The sequence below is a fragment of the Centroberyx affinis genome, unplaced genomic scaffold (assembly GCF_046629955.1).
Source record: "Centroberyx affinis isolate AG114_WGS23_722 - 3 ecotype Tasmania unplaced genomic scaffold, CSIRO-AGI_Caff_v1 ptg002101l_1, whole genome shotgun sequence".
Lineage (NCBI taxonomy): Eukaryota > Metazoa > Chordata > Actinopteri > Beryciformes > Berycidae > Centroberyx > Centroberyx affinis.
The window spans coordinates 79,383-98,969 of NW_027280427.1; the positions used below are offsets into that span (position 1 = coordinate 79,383).

Genomic DNA, 19,587 nt, shown 5'->3' on the forward strand with positions numbered 1-19,587 from the left:
TTCTCACAATAGTAGTACAAGAACACACAGTCACACACACAGACACAGTGGTATCATTGCAATGGATGACTGCTGGCACCTGGTGGCGGTTTGGAGAACAAGAGGATGCAGCCTCAACACATTCATTGCACTCATGCCTCATTACAAAGTCTATGAAACTCTCATTACAACTTGAAGTGAAATAAATAAAAAATAAAACACAAAAAAACACGAGTCGGGAGAGTTAAAATTGTACTCTTGTTTTATTGCAAAAAGCAAACTTTGCTGTGTTAACAAAAATCCACATAATTGCAATGCACCCTGCTAAATAAATAACAATGCAGCTAGTTAATTTGAAAGCATACCCCCCTGGAATATGCTCCTGTGAACAGGCACCGTTGCCTTTTTGCTCACAAATTGCCCTATTTTCAGTGGTTGCTGTGCTTTAGTAGACTTAAAGCTGTGCATACACGCTGCTGTCTCAGCAACAACGCTCTGCAACAGAAATGCAAATAGAAACACATGCAAAGCAAAACCTTTGGCTAATTATACAGCCATCTTACAAGATCTGTGTCCCTGAGCGCTGGAAAAAAGTGTAAAGCACAGCACGTCTGCTCTTGGTAGACATAGCTTCAGTACACAACCTCTGTGGGTTGCCAGATTGGGTATATCTTAATAAAGCATACACTAATTATACTGCAACACAGAAGCATGAGGATTCTCTGCTTTATATAAAAAGGTGGAGGTTTGGCAATCTTTCCAGTCATTTACAGAAGACTGTAATTCATAAAGACTAAGGGGAAGGTATACGGAGCTAAGTCCAAGCTGGGTTAAGTTCAATGGCATGGTGAGACAATTCACTATAAACTTAAAAAAAAAATAACTTTAATAAAAAATAACTTCAGGTAATAATCATAAAACATTGTCACTATCATTGGGATCTAATCAATATGCAGGGTTTGGTAACACCTTTTCTTTACAAAGGCCTTATTCCAGTGTAGTAACCAGTGTATTAACCTATGGAAAAGTATTGTAAATACATAACATTACTGTGTAGGTACTTTCCCTAACACATAATGTACTTACAATGGTGTAACACACCATTCAAATGGCTTCAGTAGAACATTAGACCATTGAAAGTAAATTATGTATTTATGTATTAGGGAGATTTTCATCAAGTAATATTGCGTACGTACAAAACTCTTCCGTAGGTTAATAGACTAGAATAAGGCCATTGCAAAGTAAAGTGTCACCTAGGGTTTAAATTAAAACACTGCTGGGTGCCTGCATGGCACACAACATCTTAAGATCTAGGATACAAGATGGGAGTTTCCTTACACATTTGAATCCTATGAATAACCTTTCATTTATTTTCTCTAGTAAACACATGACCAAGACAGACACACACACACACAACTTGACAACAAGAAGTCTGCGATAAAACGGTTCTTGTGCAGTGGCTTGGGGCAGTTGCTCTTGAAAATCTCTATAAGGCACTAAAATTGATAATAGTAGCACTCTAAAAACGGTGTCTATAAAAAGGCAAGCACATGTCATCCTATAGTATGGCTCTGCAGTGGTAAAAGTTCAGTTTGCTAGAAATCAGTTAGTGCAAAAGACACTCTTGCGCCTGCCCTCTCAGTGCAGTATGAACAGTGGTCTGTGTCTCAGTGCGCTGCAGCAGAGTTCGAGGTCGTCCTCAGTCTCAGTCGTCTTTCTTGTCGGAGGTGCTGTCCTCCTGTTTGTCCCCTGGACTTATGTGATTGGCCTCTTCCTCGTCGTCCGGACACGCCTCCTGGAGCGCTTGGTATCGCTGGAGCTCCAGGTAGGTGGTGAAGAGCTTGGCGTACTCAGGGTGGGTGGAGGCGAATGCTTGAAATTCAGCTGGAGAACCACAGGCACACAGGAGATCGTTAGAATACAGGGATACAGCTTGAGATGTGGGAAGTTAAAATAAATGAATACATAAACTAAATGCATTTTACAATTTTATTGTACATGTTCCTGCTCCAAATAGATGATTGCCATTTATGTACAAGGCTTTCTTCTCTTTTATCTATCAAAGTACAATAAATATCTGCTGCCTATATTCAATCCTAGAAGAAGCATCCTCAAGGAAATGCTTAAACCTATATACCTTAGACCTATTTCATGGTATAGTTTACAAAAAACAATTCGCTACTGTCCCAAGTATTGAGTCTAATAAACATAAATGAATAAACCTTATTTGATAGTTTTCAAAAGAATCATGTAATTATATTAAGTGTTTTAAAGACAGTAAAATAAACAATAAAAGTCAGATGTTAATTAATCCAGTAGGAATTGTAACATCATTAGAATTTATCTCCTACATATTTCATTTTATTCACCCTTACAGGTGTAAGAAGTTGAGTGCACTTTATTTTTCATTTAAGATGGACTACTATAGTTTCCAATTATCCTGAACCTTTGGTTAGCATACAGTTAGTCAGAAGAACACAATATATGGTCACTTTTTACATGAAGCTATACAGATTTATGTTCATGAATGGACTGGTTTTATTTAGTTTTTACTATAGTAATATTTATTTTATAAAGACTGGAATCCAAGCACTGTATTTTCCTTTGTGGCAACTTAAAGCCCATGTTTTATCGGTTATACATTATGTAGATTATGCACTGCATACAATTATATAGATTATACAAGTCTTTCTTAATGGGAAGATATAAAAATTGCATTTTTTGGTATCTCTTTAGTACCGCTTCAGTATAATTTTTATAATTAGACTTGTGATTTTTACCAATTCCTGCAATTTTACAAAGCAAAAACCAAGCCTACTGCAAAATCAAGCATTTTTGGTCGCAATAATCATAAAAAAAAACCTCTTGAAAAAATCCTGGAGGCGATGCATGAGGGGCTAAAAGCTTGACACGTAGCTAGGAGCTAGACCTTACCGAGCCTTAAACGGACTCTACTCACCGAAAGTGATGAAGCCAGAGCCGTCAGCATCAATCTCCTTGAAGAGCTTGGTCATGTTCAGATCTGATACACCCAGAGCCGAGCGCAGCAGAGCAGCAAACTCCTCCCGGGTGATTCTCTCATCCTCATCTGTGTCAAACAACTGAATGAGAGAAGACAGCGAGGAAGAAAATTGTATTTCACTTAAAACACCAAGTTAATGTTCAGAACAGATAAAAACGTACAACAGAACAACTGAATATTAAAAGTAGCAAAATGGGTAAGAGAAAGCTTATGTAAAACAGTAACCATACGAAAAGAAAAGTCCAGTTAATCTGAAATGAGTTGGGCAACAATAAAACTCACACTTCAGTCACATAACATGGAAAGACGTATAACCAGACTTGTTTGTCCAAAATCACATTTGACCTTACGGCCACTGAAGCAGCTCCAAGTCTTCCATGTTCTCCACAACAGACACAACAGACACACATTGTTGACTTGACATTATCCATGCCTCTCTGAATGCTTCCTCTGTTCCTACAGTATTGGCATAGCCCTAAGGAACAGCCTGCTGTGCTTTTGTACTTTCACATCAATTGTAGACTGGGTGATATAGCTAAGATTACAAATTATACTATTGTTTCTAGTGTTAACCTTATTTTATAATGTATACCCTTTATATTGCATTTAAACAATATATATACTGTATGTAGTAACTGCACCCACACCGTCATTGTCATCACACATCTGGAAGGGCCTTGCATCCTGTGTGAGCCTCTTCCCTGATAACAGATCAGGAAAGTGGTTGGATCGTAAAGGAGGCCACTGACCTCTTGGTAAATCACTCCATTTTCACTCTTCAGAGCTGGTATCAAGGAACAGACCTGGTAAATAACCATAAAACTCCAACACTCAGCCCTGTTTTTGTTAATCCCCAAAGAGACAGAGAGTCTGAGATGAGACACATTGGAATGTGTCCGAAATCAGAAGAAATCTTTGATACAGACTCATGAAACCTTGGGTATCACATTGTGGTGGACTCTAATGTATATGTCTAATTTTATGTGTAACTGTGATGTTTTATATAATAGTTATTTGCATTATTCAATTTCTTTATCTTTACATGGGGCTTAGATAGCCATGTTTGGTATTAAAGTGTTCAGGAATTTGTGCTGAGTTTAATAATGTTAATGTTACGACGGTCAATTATATTGGATAGATCTGGGAACCAAAATTAGGGTTTTATGCATATGTAATGAGCCGTAACACTAGACATGCCAGCCCACGCACACACCCCTCAACTGATCACAACAAAACCAAACACTCACATTTCCAATGTGGATTTCATGCACTTTACGTGGTCGCGACACGTGTGCTAACGGAGTCTGACAACAACTTTGTTCCAAAGTATCTCCAAAGACAGACTCAACTGCATCATCACCACAAGCCAAGTGGAAAGCCTGTTTCATCCGAAACAGTGAAGAGAACCTTGCTGCCTTGCCTATCTGCCTGACAAATACACACGTGTGTCTGTGTCCTGCCTGCTACAACCGCTATCAGATATCCTGCTGAGTTTAAGAATCATCAGAACCTCCAGAGTGGGTCGGCGTTAGCCTTGAGAGACCCACAGCCCTGTCCAGCAGCCTGCCTGCTGCATCCTCTACAGCCTCCTCTTCACAGCGGTCTCACACTGTCTGATCCCCCAAGTCAGAAAACAATTTTTTATTCACATCGAATGAATGTGAAATGTTGAGTGCGTGGTTACGTTCACTCTTTCCAAAAACAAAAGGCACATTTACGATACCTGGGTCAGGAAAATACTGCGGCAACTGCCGGTAACTGTCAGTTCTAAAATAACAGCGATATGTTTCTATAGGGTACATAAAATATGTATGTAGGCTATTGACCAATCAAGGGCGATGTGTGTGTGCGTTGGGTAGGCCTATGTTGTGCGTCAGGTGAAGGTAAGACGCCTTTGCAGTTTATTTTCATTACTTTTTGCTGGGCTGTGCTTACTGTGTTGTTTTTCTTGGTTGTAGGTTGTGTATTTAGCAATTGGCAATGTGTGATGATGGTTAACGGGACATGCACGTTGCGCATTTGGCATTGCGTAATGGTGAGTGGGACACATAGTTTTTGGCATTTGGCATTGCATAATGGTGAAATATATGGCAATTTGGCAACAAAACGCATGTCAGGAACAAAGTAAAGTGCAAATCATAGTAGATGATCCTATTTTTCTATTTTGCATGGTAACGTTGTGTGTGTGTGTTTGAGAGAGAGTGAGTGAGTGAGTGAGTGAGTGAGTGAGTGAGTGAGTGAGTGAGAGAGAGAGAGAGAGAGAACTGATTGATGCTGTGGGTCTCTCCATTGTGTGGCAATAACAATGGGCATCATATTATTATTAGTTTTTGAGTTTGTATAACACAACAGATGTAGGCACATCTTACTATCTGAATAATGCGCCTATCTGAATAACAATAGCAGGAAAATACTGTGCCATTGACTTTAGACCAGGTTTTTGTTGGTCAATGGCGCAGTCACTTCCCGCTGTCTCAAGATAGCAATGCGCCTGACCACACCTCATTTTAAGACCAACACACCCATGGGCGCAAGTACATTTGCTATTTAAACAACGTGGGTGCTGGGTGTGAAAATGACAACTGTGTCAGTCGGAAACTAGCAATGACACTTGCGCTGCGCTTTGCGCCGGGTGTAAGATAGGGCCCGAACGGTGTTACTGGTACATTTTGATGTCAGAAAACATGGTGGCGAGCAGTATTTACTATTGCAATTACTATTAGCATCATCATCATCATTTCTTTCCTTCCTTTTAGGAGTAACCTCGGTCAAATAAGAAGAGGGTAGCTAGCAGCTGCACCTTTTCATACATTTTTGCCAGCAAACCATTTTATCTGTGGACAGGAATATTCTGTATATTGGTTTATTCATAGCAACGGGTATACTCAAGTGCAGGGGGCCAAAGGTGCATGTAAACAGTGTGAGCCAAGTAAGACCTTAACCAGAGTACAGCCGCCAATAGCCGGTACTGTGTGCATGTGATTTGCAAAAGGGCATTTCAGTTCGCACAACTCTGGACAACTGAAGAGTGGAAAAATGTTGCCTGGTCCGACGAATCCCAGTTTCTGAAATTTTCAAAATAGGGAGAGAGCCATACAAGACTTACTTCAGGCACTCTTGTGCAGAGAAGGAGGTTAAAGTTAAAAAGGCTTTATTTCAAATCAGGGCATATCTAGGGCAATAAAAACGCTGACTGGTCTGGACCGTGCAGGGTCCTCCTCAGGGCGTGGTGGGAGAGAAGGCACTTGGCTCTTCTGTTTGTTGAATCTAAATGTTTTGTTGCAACATGCTGATGGCAAGGTCAGAATTTGGTGTAAACAACATGAATCCATGGATCCATCCTGGCTGGTGTAAATGGTACAGGCTGGTGGTGGTTGTGTAATGTGTGGGGTAGACTTGGGCAATATCAACATACCTATTGCATCTGAAACTCTCTAGCTGTTGCCTTGATGCTCTGCCCACAAGCCTTTTAAAAAGGTCTTTAGTTGCCTGGCAGCTGAACTACTACTGGTTGTTAACACCTCCCTCAGCTGAGGAATTTTTCCAAGTGCGCTAAAAACAGCCATTATTAGGCCCTTGCTTAAAAAACGCAGCCTAGATGCATCTGTACTTAATAATTACAGACCAATTTCCAACCTACCCCACTGAGCAAAAGACGTGATTTCAACGTCACGTCTATGCTTTAGCTCTCATATAGCCTAGGATCATTACGGATATGTATAGACCTATTTTAGACCAAGCAGTAAATACATTATTACAATGAATAAACATCTGTAAATACCAAAAATATGCACCAGAGAAGTCCTGTAGATTAGCTTACAAGATAATTATCTGAGCACAAGAAGTAATTTCAACATTGCGTCTATGCGTAGCTCTCATATAGTCCAGGATAATATTGTCTATGTATAGACATCTAATAAACTTTCACTTTTCAACCCCATTTAAACTTAATTTAGCCTAGACGGCTATGGCCATTTAGACGTGTTTTAAAAGTCTAATCAACGTAAAATTGCTCAGTGGGACCTTTCATTGGTAAGATTATCGAAAAAGTTGTGTATCAGCAACTTAATAACTTCCTAACCGCAAATGGCCACCTTGACAAATTCCAATCCGGATTTCGCCCCCACCACAGTACTGAGACTGCCCTTATTAAGGTCCTGAATGATATCCACTTAAACACTGACTCCAATAAAACCTCAGTCCTTGTATTACTAGACATCAGTGCCACCTTTGATACTTTAGACCATGCAATACTGTTAGATGGGCTGGAAAATTGGATTGGACTCTCTGGCACTGTCCTTGAATGGTTCAAGTCCAATTTACAGGATAGGAATTACTTTGTTTCCATTGGCAACTTCCAATCAGAGCGAACTGACATGATACCTGGGGTGCCGCAAGGTTCAGTCCTTGGCCCACTCTTGTTTAGCCTATACATGCTCCCACTAGGCCAAATTACACAAAATAACAATATTGCCTACCATAACTATGTGGATGACACCCAAATCTATATAGCGCTCTGACCGGGTGATTATGGACCCATAGACTCACTCTGCATGTCTCTGCATAGAACAAATCAATCTCTGGATGTCCCACAACTTCCTTCAGCTCAACAGGGACAAAACGGAGGTAACTGTCTTCGGTCCTCGGGAAGAAAGATAGCAGCTCAGTGTCTATCTTGACTCCCTGTCCATACAGCCAAAAATCCAGGCCAGAAATCTGGGCGTAATGTTGGATTCAGATCTGAATTTTAACAGCCACATCAAATCGATTACCAAGTCAGCATATTATCATCTTAAAAACATAACTAGAATCAGAAGCTTTATGTCAAATCAAGACTTGGAAAAGCTTATCCATGCTTTTATAACTAGTAGATTAGACTATTGCAACAGCATCTTCTCTGGTCTGCCAAAAAATACTATTAAGCGGCTACAACTTATTCAAAATGCTGCCGCTAGAGTTCTGACTAGAACAAAAAAATCAGAACACATTACCCCAATTCTCAGGTCCCTGCACTGGCTCCCAATTAAGCAAAGAATTGACTTTAAAATACTACTGCTTGCCTACAAATCACTAAATGGCCTAGGACCAGCATACATTTCCAACCTGCTTGCACCCCATGAGCCCTCCAGAACACTTAGGTCAACTGGGTCTGGACTATTAACCGTTCCAAGAGTCAGAACAAAACATGTTGAGGCAGCATTCCCTTACTATGCCGCATGCAACTGGAACAGACTTCCAAATGATCTTAGACATGCTCCAACTATAACCACTTTTAAAACTAGGCTTAAATCTTTTATGTTCTCCATCAACCTATAATTAAACTCTTAGCACTTTAACTCCAAATGTAAATATGTGCGTGCGGTTTATGTATGTATTTACTTGTATCGACAGAACTTAGATTTTTATACTGTAACACTCTTACTGATTTTATAATGTTTCCCTTACTCTAACTTTCAGTGTTCAGAAACTCTTTTCTTGTTTTTAATTTTCTTACTTTTACTTATTTACTTTTCTTTTATCCATCTGTTTTTATTTCTCTCTTTTAATCATGTAAAGCACTTTGAGTTGCCCTGTGTACGAATTGTGCTATATAAATAAACTTGACTTGACTATTGACGATGATCCTTTGATAACGATATTACTGTTACTATATCAGTTGAAACGATGTTCATAGGCCACTGCAACTGCAAAAACCCTTACACAATAGGTCTCCATTTTGCACTAAATCAGTTTCTTCCTTTATGCTTACTTTTTCAATTCAACCCAATTATTTAGTAGTTGCATTGTACATGCTATTACACAATTATACAAGACATATGCCCCAGCACCCAGTACTTTACTTTGCTTGTTGTCAATATAGACTGGATTGTGGTGGTTCATCTCTCTCTCTCTCTGTAATACTTAGCCTACAAAATTCCCCTCTGGCAGCAAAGTCTAGTGAACACTGTCCTGTAACACTTGTTCAGCCTGCACATTCATACCACCAAACCTCGAGCCGCTCCCCATTGTGGTATACTCTCTCACCCCAGCTGACTCCGGCTCGCATTGCTGAATTCTCCTAATTGCAGTGGTTCATCTAAAACTATATATCTAGTATACTAGTAGAAGGAGCGAGTGCAGCAGTTTAGCGTTAACAGGTATGGCGGACAACTCCTCCAATGTTATTCAGGTTCACTTGACTCTTTGAATCCACGACTTGGAGAATTCAGGCTATTCTGGAGGCAAAAGCGGTCCTAGGGAGTACTGGCTAGACATACCCAGTAAAGTTAGTACTGACACACATACACATTTCTGTGCATCCTTATTCAGTATACGTTCAAATGCAGTATATTCGTCCAGCCCTAGTAGGAACACAGCAGCATCATCAGCATATTTCTATCCTACCTGGAAAGCCATGCGGAGAACATCGTCGGTGTTGGCCGGTCGACACAAGATAGTCACACCAATAACATACTCTCTGAAGTCTATGGTGCCGTCTCCATTCTAGACGGGGTCAAAAAGGAAAAAATGATTGAATCGTTAAATGCACAGATATAACATACTGATGGGTAGTGCTTTTCTGGTCACAAAATATATACCTGCTCTAGTGTCACCATTTTGGGCATGGGAATCTTAAAGGGAACATGGGGAAATTATAGGGTAATGCCATTTTACATAAGTGGAGGAAAACAGTATAAGGTGTTTCTGTATCTAGCACTTCTTATTGATCCATAATAATGTAATAAATGAATCTTCTTGGGAAAGAGGATTTTCTTTTTTTCTTATTTTACTGTCTGCGTGCTGTTGTTTTTATGATTGCAATCCTCTCTTTCAACTCAAACCTCCAGCAGGCGATACAGCTCCTTGGGAGGGAAGCCAATCTGCTTCAATCATAGCTTCTTCCCCCAAAGTTGTACAAATCCTGAACCCTCAGCAACAGTCACCCCATGCCCTCCTCCCAATTACACTTCCATGGTTATAAGTTATGTGCAGTGACTTCGTACCTGCATGTGTAATTCTGTGAACTTGAATATACAAGATTGTTGCACATTATATTGTCTATCCATCAAGTTTATGGTATGTTCACTGCTGCACTGAAGTGTGTTATGTGTTGTGCAGTAAATGTCAGAGCAATTTTTCACCTGTATTTTAGCGAATTCCAAAGGCCTGGCTGTGTGGCAATAAAAGGAACTTGAGCTTATAATTGGTCATTTGTTATGGTGAATTGTGAATTTAAGTTTATTATACATTGTATAAGTTGGTATGGGTATGGTCAGATACAGATGTTTTATACAGATGTACTGTATAAAACCCAAATTGAACAGATTCTAATATTTGATATACATGTTTCTCACCCTGTCAAACAGTGAAAACAGCTCCTCAAGGGCTGGGTTGACAGGCAGCTTTAGGAAACTGGCAAACTCCTCAATGGTGATGCGGCCTCCCTTACAGGAGTTGGCCATGGCCGCGAAGCCCTCCAGCTCCTTCTTCACATTGTCCCACTTCACGCTGGGGGAGACCGAGTAGGACACAAGGACTTGTGGTGAGGAAGTTGTGGGCGTAGGTAAGGTAAGGTGAGGTTTGGTCAGTTTGGAATCGGGTCAAGGCCTAGATCTCACCACTCACTTGAGTGCTACTGAGGCGGTATTGCATTAAGAGAAATGATGACAATCTTTTCGTCATATCTCTTACGCTTTATGGGCCAATCACTAGTTTTTTTGAGTGTACATTCATTTCACAAAGCTGTTTGCCCTAAAGGACTGGAGTAGTTCTAAGATAAGAAAGGTCAAGTATGTTTACACATCAACATTTGAGGGGTTCATACAAATAATTTACAGGGTAAGTCCGAAAACTAGGGACATAGTGAATATTCTGGATGTGTCCAGCTTTTGCTTCACTGGAACATTGAGTCTGTGTTGTTACTGAGTAGTGACCAGGGCAGGAAACAGTGTTTTTCCCTCACTTGCCACAGTGTCAGGTGGAAACCAAACTTTACCAACCACTTTCACTATTTTACCAATACAACAAATTTTGTAGAACAAAAAAGAACCCTCAAGCAATACTTGTCAAAGTGGCTGGTAGAGCAAAACAAATACACTTTCTAGCCACAGCCTCGATAAAGCACCATTTGGCAGGTGGCTAGTGTTAATTTCCCTCCCAGCAGTGTGCCTGAGTGAGAAGTTCATACTTGAGTTTGCGGCTGATTTTGGTGAACTCCACCAGGCCGGCTTCCATGGGCAGTGTCAACTCCCCAGCTGAGATCATAAGACGGCAGTCTTCATACGTGTGGTCAGTCACTGGAACTCCCAAAGCCCTGCAAAAAGACGGGGATAGACTCAATTACTGTGTCACCTACAGTGGCCAGTTCATGTGATGCACCCATCTAGTAAATAGCAGTGGCCAGACTCTTTACACTCTAACACAAATCTAATGCCAGTAAAAAGTGCAGAGCTGGACAACTACATCTATTCCATGTGTCATGCACATAACATACACCGCTTGGTGGACACTGTTATTCAAACCATATTAAAGCACATGCAGTGGCAGCATGAATACCCACAGAGGGAATCAAACCCCTAACCTTGACAGTATTAGTGTCATGCCATACCAATTAGGCTATCATAAATACTAGTCAACTTTATGCATATATACATGTGAAAGTTCATTGAACACGTACTGGGCCATAACATTTCGCACAGTGTTGGCAAACAGAGCCGGGCTTTTCTTTTCCTCCTCTGTGGGAATCTGTGGAGGCAGGAACTGAAAAATGGAGCAAAAAGAAGGTCACAAGGAAGGTCAAGCAGGAAGTAAACTCCTAACTCTCTGCATGGAAACTACTAACCTCTCATGCAAAAAACACAAACGAACAACAAACAAATCTGGCCCTCTGGTCATTATAGTAATCTGCCTCTGTGTTGATCCTCCATAGAATATAAAAACCCATCGACTATATTTCAGCCATTATAGGTTACACACTTATCTTCATCCTGTGTAGCTCTATGGGCCAAGAGTGGCATCGACACTAAAGCTGGACAATTAGTCAAAAAAGCCCGAAATTGCAATATTGACTTTTGCAATCAGACAGGAAGGTGTTGCAAGTTGGAGAACATCTTATAAATCTATATTCTTATCCCCCCCCCCTTCCTTTTTTTTTATTATATACATTCAAAAATTGCCTTTTTGAAAAAAATATATATTGGGAGACACACACTTAGGGGAGAAAGAGAATGCCTTTTACCTCTATCTCTACTGTGGTGTAGAGCTGGGACAGTGTAAGAAGCAGCAGGCTCCTCCTGCAAAAACATACAACCAGCACAGTTTGTCACATCTTCTGAATTCAATAGGTCCAAAAGTTGTTCTAAAGAGGATGTTGCACTGTGTTACAATACTGATGATGGCCTAAAAAGTTCCAACTCTTCCGCAATGCTGTAGCGTCTGTTAAGCTTGGTGAAAAAGGGAACCTGGTTCGAAGAAGTCATACCAGTTACCTCACTTCCCCAAACCAGAAGCTTCTCAAGAGATGTTAGAAAGTTTAGAAGTTGGTGAATGCATCAAAAGCAGATGTAGCTGTCGACTGTGCACACCAACATCAAAGCAATAATCACTAGACTAATGTGCATACTTACGAGCTGAAACCTTGCCAAGTCCAAGTGACTGTATCCTGAAAAAAAAAAAAAAAAAAAAAATCAAGTTGTATTTGTATTCTTCTCACATATACATCAGGATACACACACACACATACACACACTAGCCAAGTACTAATGAGGTACAGCTAAGTCCCGGGTGTTGCTGCCAGTGTGTCTTCATGGCTGTTTGCATTCAAAAGTCATCATTTCTTATGATTTTAGTCTACTGACAGTGCAGACAGCCAAATCTGTAAGACGTGAAATGGCACACGTCATGGCAGGATGATAACAAAACCTAATAGATGCTTAGATTTGGCTTCCTGACAATCTATAAATGTTTGTTTTGATGGGAATATACAAATGGTTCATGAGTATGTACACCACTGAGATATATTTCCCACTCAGCTCTGCATCCACTGTATGTACAGACCAGGCACAGATGCTGCACATACTGTATATGGAAAGATTCCATATCAGTTTGTCAGCTATAGATGTGGCTCTTAAGATGTGAGGTGAAACAAATTACTGCTGTGTTACGATCGACATCACCCACCAGTTTGTTGGGATATCTAATAAGCACAGGCTGCACAGGGACGCCTGGGATAAAGGCACCTAGGGGTGAGAAAGAGAGAGAGAGAGAGATTTAATATTTTTGGGTTACTGAGTTGACAACAGGAAGCATACCAGAATACACTGAGCTCAAAGAAAACATCAATACACCATCAAGGTGGTAGAGCAATCCATGAAGACAAATCTGGAGTGTTAAGGGTCTTTGCTGTTGATCTAATGCATACTTTGCATGTCTAGAGCATCTATTTCTCTATCTATCTACCTATCTTTTTATAGTTGCTGTCAGTAATGACAAAGCAACCATTAAAGTGTCACAAAATATCACAATAACTGTGATATTACGTATGTATTCCACCATTATGAAATTCTAACCAGAGACCTGATCATGAACATACAGATGCAAGAAGAAATACATCAGGGGTCAGTAATCTCTCAGTAGAAATGAATACAAGTTAAAACTGTATGTGATTAAACTTCACACATTAAGCAGAAAAATGCCATCGCTGTGTAATGGATCCATTCCCCCACCTCTCCAGAAGCCCTTTAGTGTGCATCAGGTGACAACAAACAAACAATACACAGCACATCATGAGTGAATGGAGAGGTGTGGGAACGAAAACACACACCTCTGGGTTCTTCCTGCTGCATGGTCTTTCTGCTCTCTGGATTTGCATTATGTTAAGTGGGAACGCTACATGTGCTATAAGCTATAAGCAAATGCTATAAGCAAATGATGGAGCTGTTACTTCTTTGGTAACCACATTCAGAAACAAGCCCTCTGGACTAGAATTTGTAGACTTTACTGTGACAGACAACATAACTCAGACACTATATGAACTGTCCTGATGCGAAAAACCCCAGTTATAACAGTAGTAGTAGTAGTAGTTGTTTTGTAGTAGTATTTATTTTATGTGCTGCATAGACTGTCACCTTTACTGCTGCAACCAAAAATGGTCCGGCTGTTGTTTTTCCTCTTTTGTTGCCTTTTTTCTTTTCTTTAGAGAACATGTTTTGTTAGAAGATATATAAAGCTATTCTTTGCATACCGTACCTTGTTTGAAAGTGATAAGACATGAGCGATTTGTACATGTCCCTTCAGGGAAAATCAGAACCTGGAGAACAAAGCATAATTACTGATTGTAGCCTCATGCAAAGATAGAAGTTTATAACAGAGCAAAGGTAGGAAATAATAGGCTTAATTCTCTGTTACAGCCTGGCCCCGTCTCAGAAACTGGGAATTGCAAGACAGAGAAGATCAAAAACTGGAATGTATTTTTAACTGTTACAATTATTTGCAATAAAATAACTTAATAAAAGTAGCCAATGTTATTCTTTTATCATATATTGTCATAAAGGAACTCGCACTGGAATAGGTTTGGGGTCAGCAGTTCTGTTTTTCCTCTCACTCCAGTGTGTGTTTTTATAGCTATGTTTACTTGTACTTGAAGACGACTTTATTGAAGTAACACTGCTTGTATTTGAGAACAAATTGTACGTACTTTACCTAACTCTCTAACAATTTCAAATAAGGAAGTGTAATTGTAGAACAGAGGGCCTCTGAAACTGACAGAGGAAGTTGGAAAGCCAAAGCAACATCCTGAGTTAGGTTTTCCGATGCTTTCTTAGCCAAAGGTCAAAGTTTTCTTCACAGCCATGTTGTACAATAACACAACGGTGATATTCGTGCAATTCGTGTTTGGTCGATTTTCTGCACGCAAATTAAAAAAATAAATGTCATAAAAGGAAACACTGCTGATCTATGAGACACTATGTTCTGTGGGCGTGTATGTGTGTGTGTGTGTGTATGTGTGTGTTGTGGCAGACCTGCGGCCAGCGGCCTCCCGACTTGGCTCTGCTGTCTATCTCTCGGATGGTGTTCTTCCTTGAGTCTGGGTCCTGTCTGGACACCAGGACTGGCTGGAGACAGCGCACAAACCCTGCGTGGAGAGAGGCCAAACACACGCACGCACGCACACACACACACACACACACACACACACAGACACACACACACGTCAACACACATAGTTAGAGGAAAATACCAGTTGTTAGTTGTCAGTTGTGTTTTTTGTTGTTTCCTTCACAGATTATTTCATCTACCCATTTCATGGCTTTGTTGCCACTACACTGGACAGGGCCTCTTCAGTTTAAGGTCTCTGACTGGTGGCTTGTTTTCTAACTGATACTTAATTTAATGACGTCAAGTTCTGAGGTGTCACTGGCGATAACGAGATGGATGAAATCTTATCTATCAACTCTACTCCGATACTCATCTGGGATCCTGTTGCCAGTTCTTAAAGGTATTACATGCAAACAACAAGGAAGATGTTTCCCTGCACAAAACAGATTATGCTGAATTTGTAATGGTCGATTATAATGTCTGATTGACAAGAGTGTTAATCAATAGGATGCCTGGAATTTTGAACTGAATCATATCATATCCTATAAGCACTGAGCAGCATGAAATAATACGACTTTACATGACATATCAGACAAACCATAAGTATTGAATAACAATCCAAATGGGGCTGAAATAGTAGGGTGAGATAAAAATGAAAAGTCCCTCACTGCCGAAGATAGGTGTAGCCAGGTTCTCGAGGCGGGAGACGGTGGAGGGCAGGCCTGCTACGATGCACACGATCCCGTCAAAAAAGGTGGAGTGGGGGGCCACGGCCAGGATGGGGGCCTCACTGCTGCTGAGCTGCTTGCCCTTGACCACCACTCTGAAGCCCATGCAGAAGTAATACGTCCTCCCCAAGGCAGCCATCACCCTCCGACACATGAACCTGGGGAGAACACAAACCAGACTCCTTAGATTAGTGAAGTAAGGAGCTTAAATACATTGGGCAACATTTTGGGGAAAGGAATGACTCTGTGCAGCTCAAAAGGCAGAGCATGGCTCAGGCTTGTAAGGAATTTCCACTCCTACACACACCAGTGACTTCCTCATAAACTAGAGAAAGAAAGGTCAGGGAGTAGTGGTACAGATTGAGACTTTATGACAAACTTGGTCAAACAAAACCTTTGTCCAGAGTATACAAACCTATGACATGACTGAGTAGTCGATGTCAGTGAATAAACAAGATTAAATGGTGTAATTTTACTGTTTACTGTACAGTATTGGGATAGTACTCCTGCCCTTTCATAGTGAACCTAATCCTTTGATATCCGGAGTAACCAGCATACAGTTTCCTCACTTCCTAACTGCATGAACCTGTTAACAGTAGAGCAATAAATGAGTGAGCTTGCAAGACCTTGACACCACAAGATAAGCTTTCTCTCCTGTTCCTGGTACCTACACCCAGTTTTCTCATTGTCGTATAAAGAAAAAGCTGTAATCTAAGTTCACAAGAATTCAACCGTTTAAAAAGACCCAGTAACACTGCCTTTTATTTTTTACATTAAATTTTTGAACTGACTTTTGAGTTACACATGTTTAATACCTTCATAAAACATGTTCTGTTTACATATCTGAGCATATCTGAATAGATGATGCATTTAAATCCATTTAGATGATCGCATAAACACTGGATTGTATCTTTAACATAAATATAACTTTGCTGATCTGTCTCATCAAGCCCCTGTAATGTCACTGACTATTTCCTTTCTGAGAACTGCCAAAAACTCAGATAATGGTTGTGGTGCTTGTGGTGCAGATAAGATCATGAGAAGTATGCTTCAGCGGAAGTGCAAGCGGATGCACTTTCTCTCGCCACTCCCCTGCAGGTCAACTTGGGCCTTGGGCACGTTTTCCTCTTCAGTGTATGAACCTATAAAAGAGACTGCTTCTTCTGCATGTGGCTTCAGTCAAATCTCCTCACGCTACACAAGGTCAATGCTTTAGTGGCTATCTCTCTACACTTCCCTCTACAGCTGCAACCATACTGTGTGCCACAATGCTCAAACATACCCAGAATATTGGAATATATATACACGTGTAAACTGATATATACACTCACCGAGCACTTTATTAGGAACACCATACTAATACTGGGTAGGTATCAGCTTTCAGCTCAGTGTCAACCGGCTCCCAAAGTGACATCAGCCTCAAGGTTCGCTGTGTTGCATTCTGAGATGCTTTTCTGCTCTCCACAGTTGTAAAGAGGTTATCTGAGTTACTGCTGCCTTTCTGTCAGCTCCAACCAGTCTGGCCATTCTCCTCTGACCTCTCTCATCAACAAGGCGTTTCCATCCGCAGAACTGCCGCTCACTGGATGTTTTTTGTTTTTCGCACCATTCTGTGTAAACTCTAGAGACTGTTGTGCGTGAAAATCCCAGGAGATCAGCAGTTTAAGAAATACTCAAACCAGCCCGTCTGGCACCAACAACCATGCCACAGTCAAAGTCACTGAGATTTTTTCCCCATTCTGATGTTTGATGTGAACATGAACTGAAGCTGCTGACCTGTATCTGCATGATCTTATGCACTGCACTGCTGTCACATGATTGTCTGAATGGATAATTGCATGAATAAGCACGTGTACAGGTGTTCCTAATAAAGTGCTCGGTGAGTGTATATAGTCTTGTCCATAACATGTTTGGCACTGTCCCTTTGCACCATACTGTATGTACTCTCAATATATCTCTGCACCAATGGCTATGTTTGAATGCACAGAATAACCTGACTATTGGCCATACCCCGGTTAAGGCCTTATTCGGTTAAGCTGTTTATACATGAACCTTTGATACAGATGATTCAGATCCTTGTTGTCATGAAAAAAACAGTTAACGGAATATTCCTGTCCACCTGAGGTATCCTGCCCACAAATAGAACGGCCCACCAGCAAAAAAAACAGTATGAAAGGTTCGGTGGGCAGCTTCCCCCTCCCCCTCTGACTGGGCATTAGTAGGCCATGTCTAATAAGCAGGAAAGGAATGATAATTCCAGTAGTAACCTGTGTGATGGTTTTCTGCTAACACAAAAATGGACCCATAACTCTGTGCGAGTCTGAGCTTGCACAGAGGGTAAAAAAACAAAAGTGAAGTAAGTAAGTAAGCTGTCTCCATGCCACAGTAACCATTAAATATCAGTGTATGTCAATATCAACTCAAAACTAGGTTAAGAATGGAATTCTCCATGCATGTAAACATATCAAATGTCACCAAGAAAAGGTCCGGTGCATTTATTGTACTTGGCATTTATAGTATTTCTGACTTCCAAGGTCAGTTGCCTTTGAGGCTGGGCTGTGACTTGGTGCCTATGAGGGCATCGGGCATCTGTGAGAGGCTGTGGTGCAGTGGGATGGTGTTTGCATCCTAGTTACCGTCTCCAGCCTGTCATTGGCTCCACGGCTCCTTTCAGGGGGTGCATGAAGGTTGTTATGACGGCCACCGGCCATGTCACCATGAGAACTAGAGACAGGAGGATGGCACGGATAGGGACCAGGAAGATTCCCAGGAGGACACACTGGAGAGGGGTGTACACACACACACACACACACACACACACACACACACACACACTATATGAGTACTACAATGGGAAAGGTTACAGAGTATTCTGGTGTGTGACAGCAACACACCACAGACCAAAAATATGCACATGAGTCTAGAAATCCACGACACTGGAGGGCTTTCTGGAAAGCACACAACGGGTCCCATTGTTTCTGCTGCACATTAACAAGGCTTTGCGAGCGGATTGCCCATGCTTCATCGGATAAGATTAGGCCCTGGTTGCACGGTAGCCTACCTGTATAATCACATCACCAGATGAGACACATGGTGCGCGCCGTGCAACGACAGCGACGACGGTTGCTGAAAAGCTTGTCTTGTTATGAACACAACAACGGTCATACTCACTTTCACTATATCAGCCTTGGCCAATTTAGTGTCTTGGACGAAGGGATTGATGACCGCGGGCAGCAGCAGAGACTGCTGCCTCGGCAGGGCGAATACTCTCTGCGGCGGCATTGCAGTTCAGGAAACGGGGAAACAGGCAAATGTTCTGTCAAGTAGAGGTTGTGTTATCATCCTACATCCTACTTCCTTGATGTGAGTCTTCTTCTCTCATCTCCCTCCATATCAGCCGATCACAGACAGAGCCGACTCGCGCCGAGAGAAGAACGAAAACGGAACCAAGCTCGCTCTCCGGTTACTTTTAAGCCCCTCCTCCCGTGTGGTTGCAGGGGTCGAGTCCTCTAGGTGGTTGAAGTTGCACCCTTTTCTACCATTTAAACCTACTTAATTACCGAGGGATAGACATTATTCTGCAAAAAATAAATCCAAAACAGAAAAAAAGGAATGTTTAAAAGGTCAAGGGTGCCGTAGGAGCCTTACAAACTGATCTGCTTTTTGAGAATAGCGTAGGCAAAGGATGATTTTTATCTGTCCATAGTTGAATTTTAGCGATAACAATACTAGGCCCACGAATTCAGGGTCATGACGTGACGTGATGACGTGATTTTGTGCATT

General features: G+C 41.2%; 1 protein-coding gene across 1 annotated transcript; it reads right to left on the bottom strand.

Annotated features, from left to right (window-relative positions):
- Window positions 1-229: 229 nt before the first annotated feature.
- lpcat2 (lysophosphatidylcholine acyltransferase 2) lies at window positions 230-19,221 on the bottom strand. Its single transcript, XM_071531598.1, has 14 exons — window positions 18,976-19,221; window positions 18,441-18,583; window positions 15,745-15,962; window positions 15,001-15,113; window positions 14,228-14,288; window positions 13,160-13,218; window positions 12,607-12,641; window positions 12,219-12,273; window positions 11,658-11,740; window positions 11,169-11,294; window positions 10,336-10,489; window positions 9,386-9,484; window positions 2,939-3,080; window positions 230-1,863 (listed from the first exon to the last, which is right to left on the bottom strand). Exons 1-14 carry the CDS (start codon window positions 19,084-19,086, stop codon window positions 1,685-1,687), a joined length of 1,578 nt encoding a protein of 525 aa, XP_071387699.1. The 5' UTR covers window positions 19,087-19,221; the 3' UTR covers window positions 230-1,684.
- Window positions 19,222-19,587: the final 366 nt, after the last annotated feature.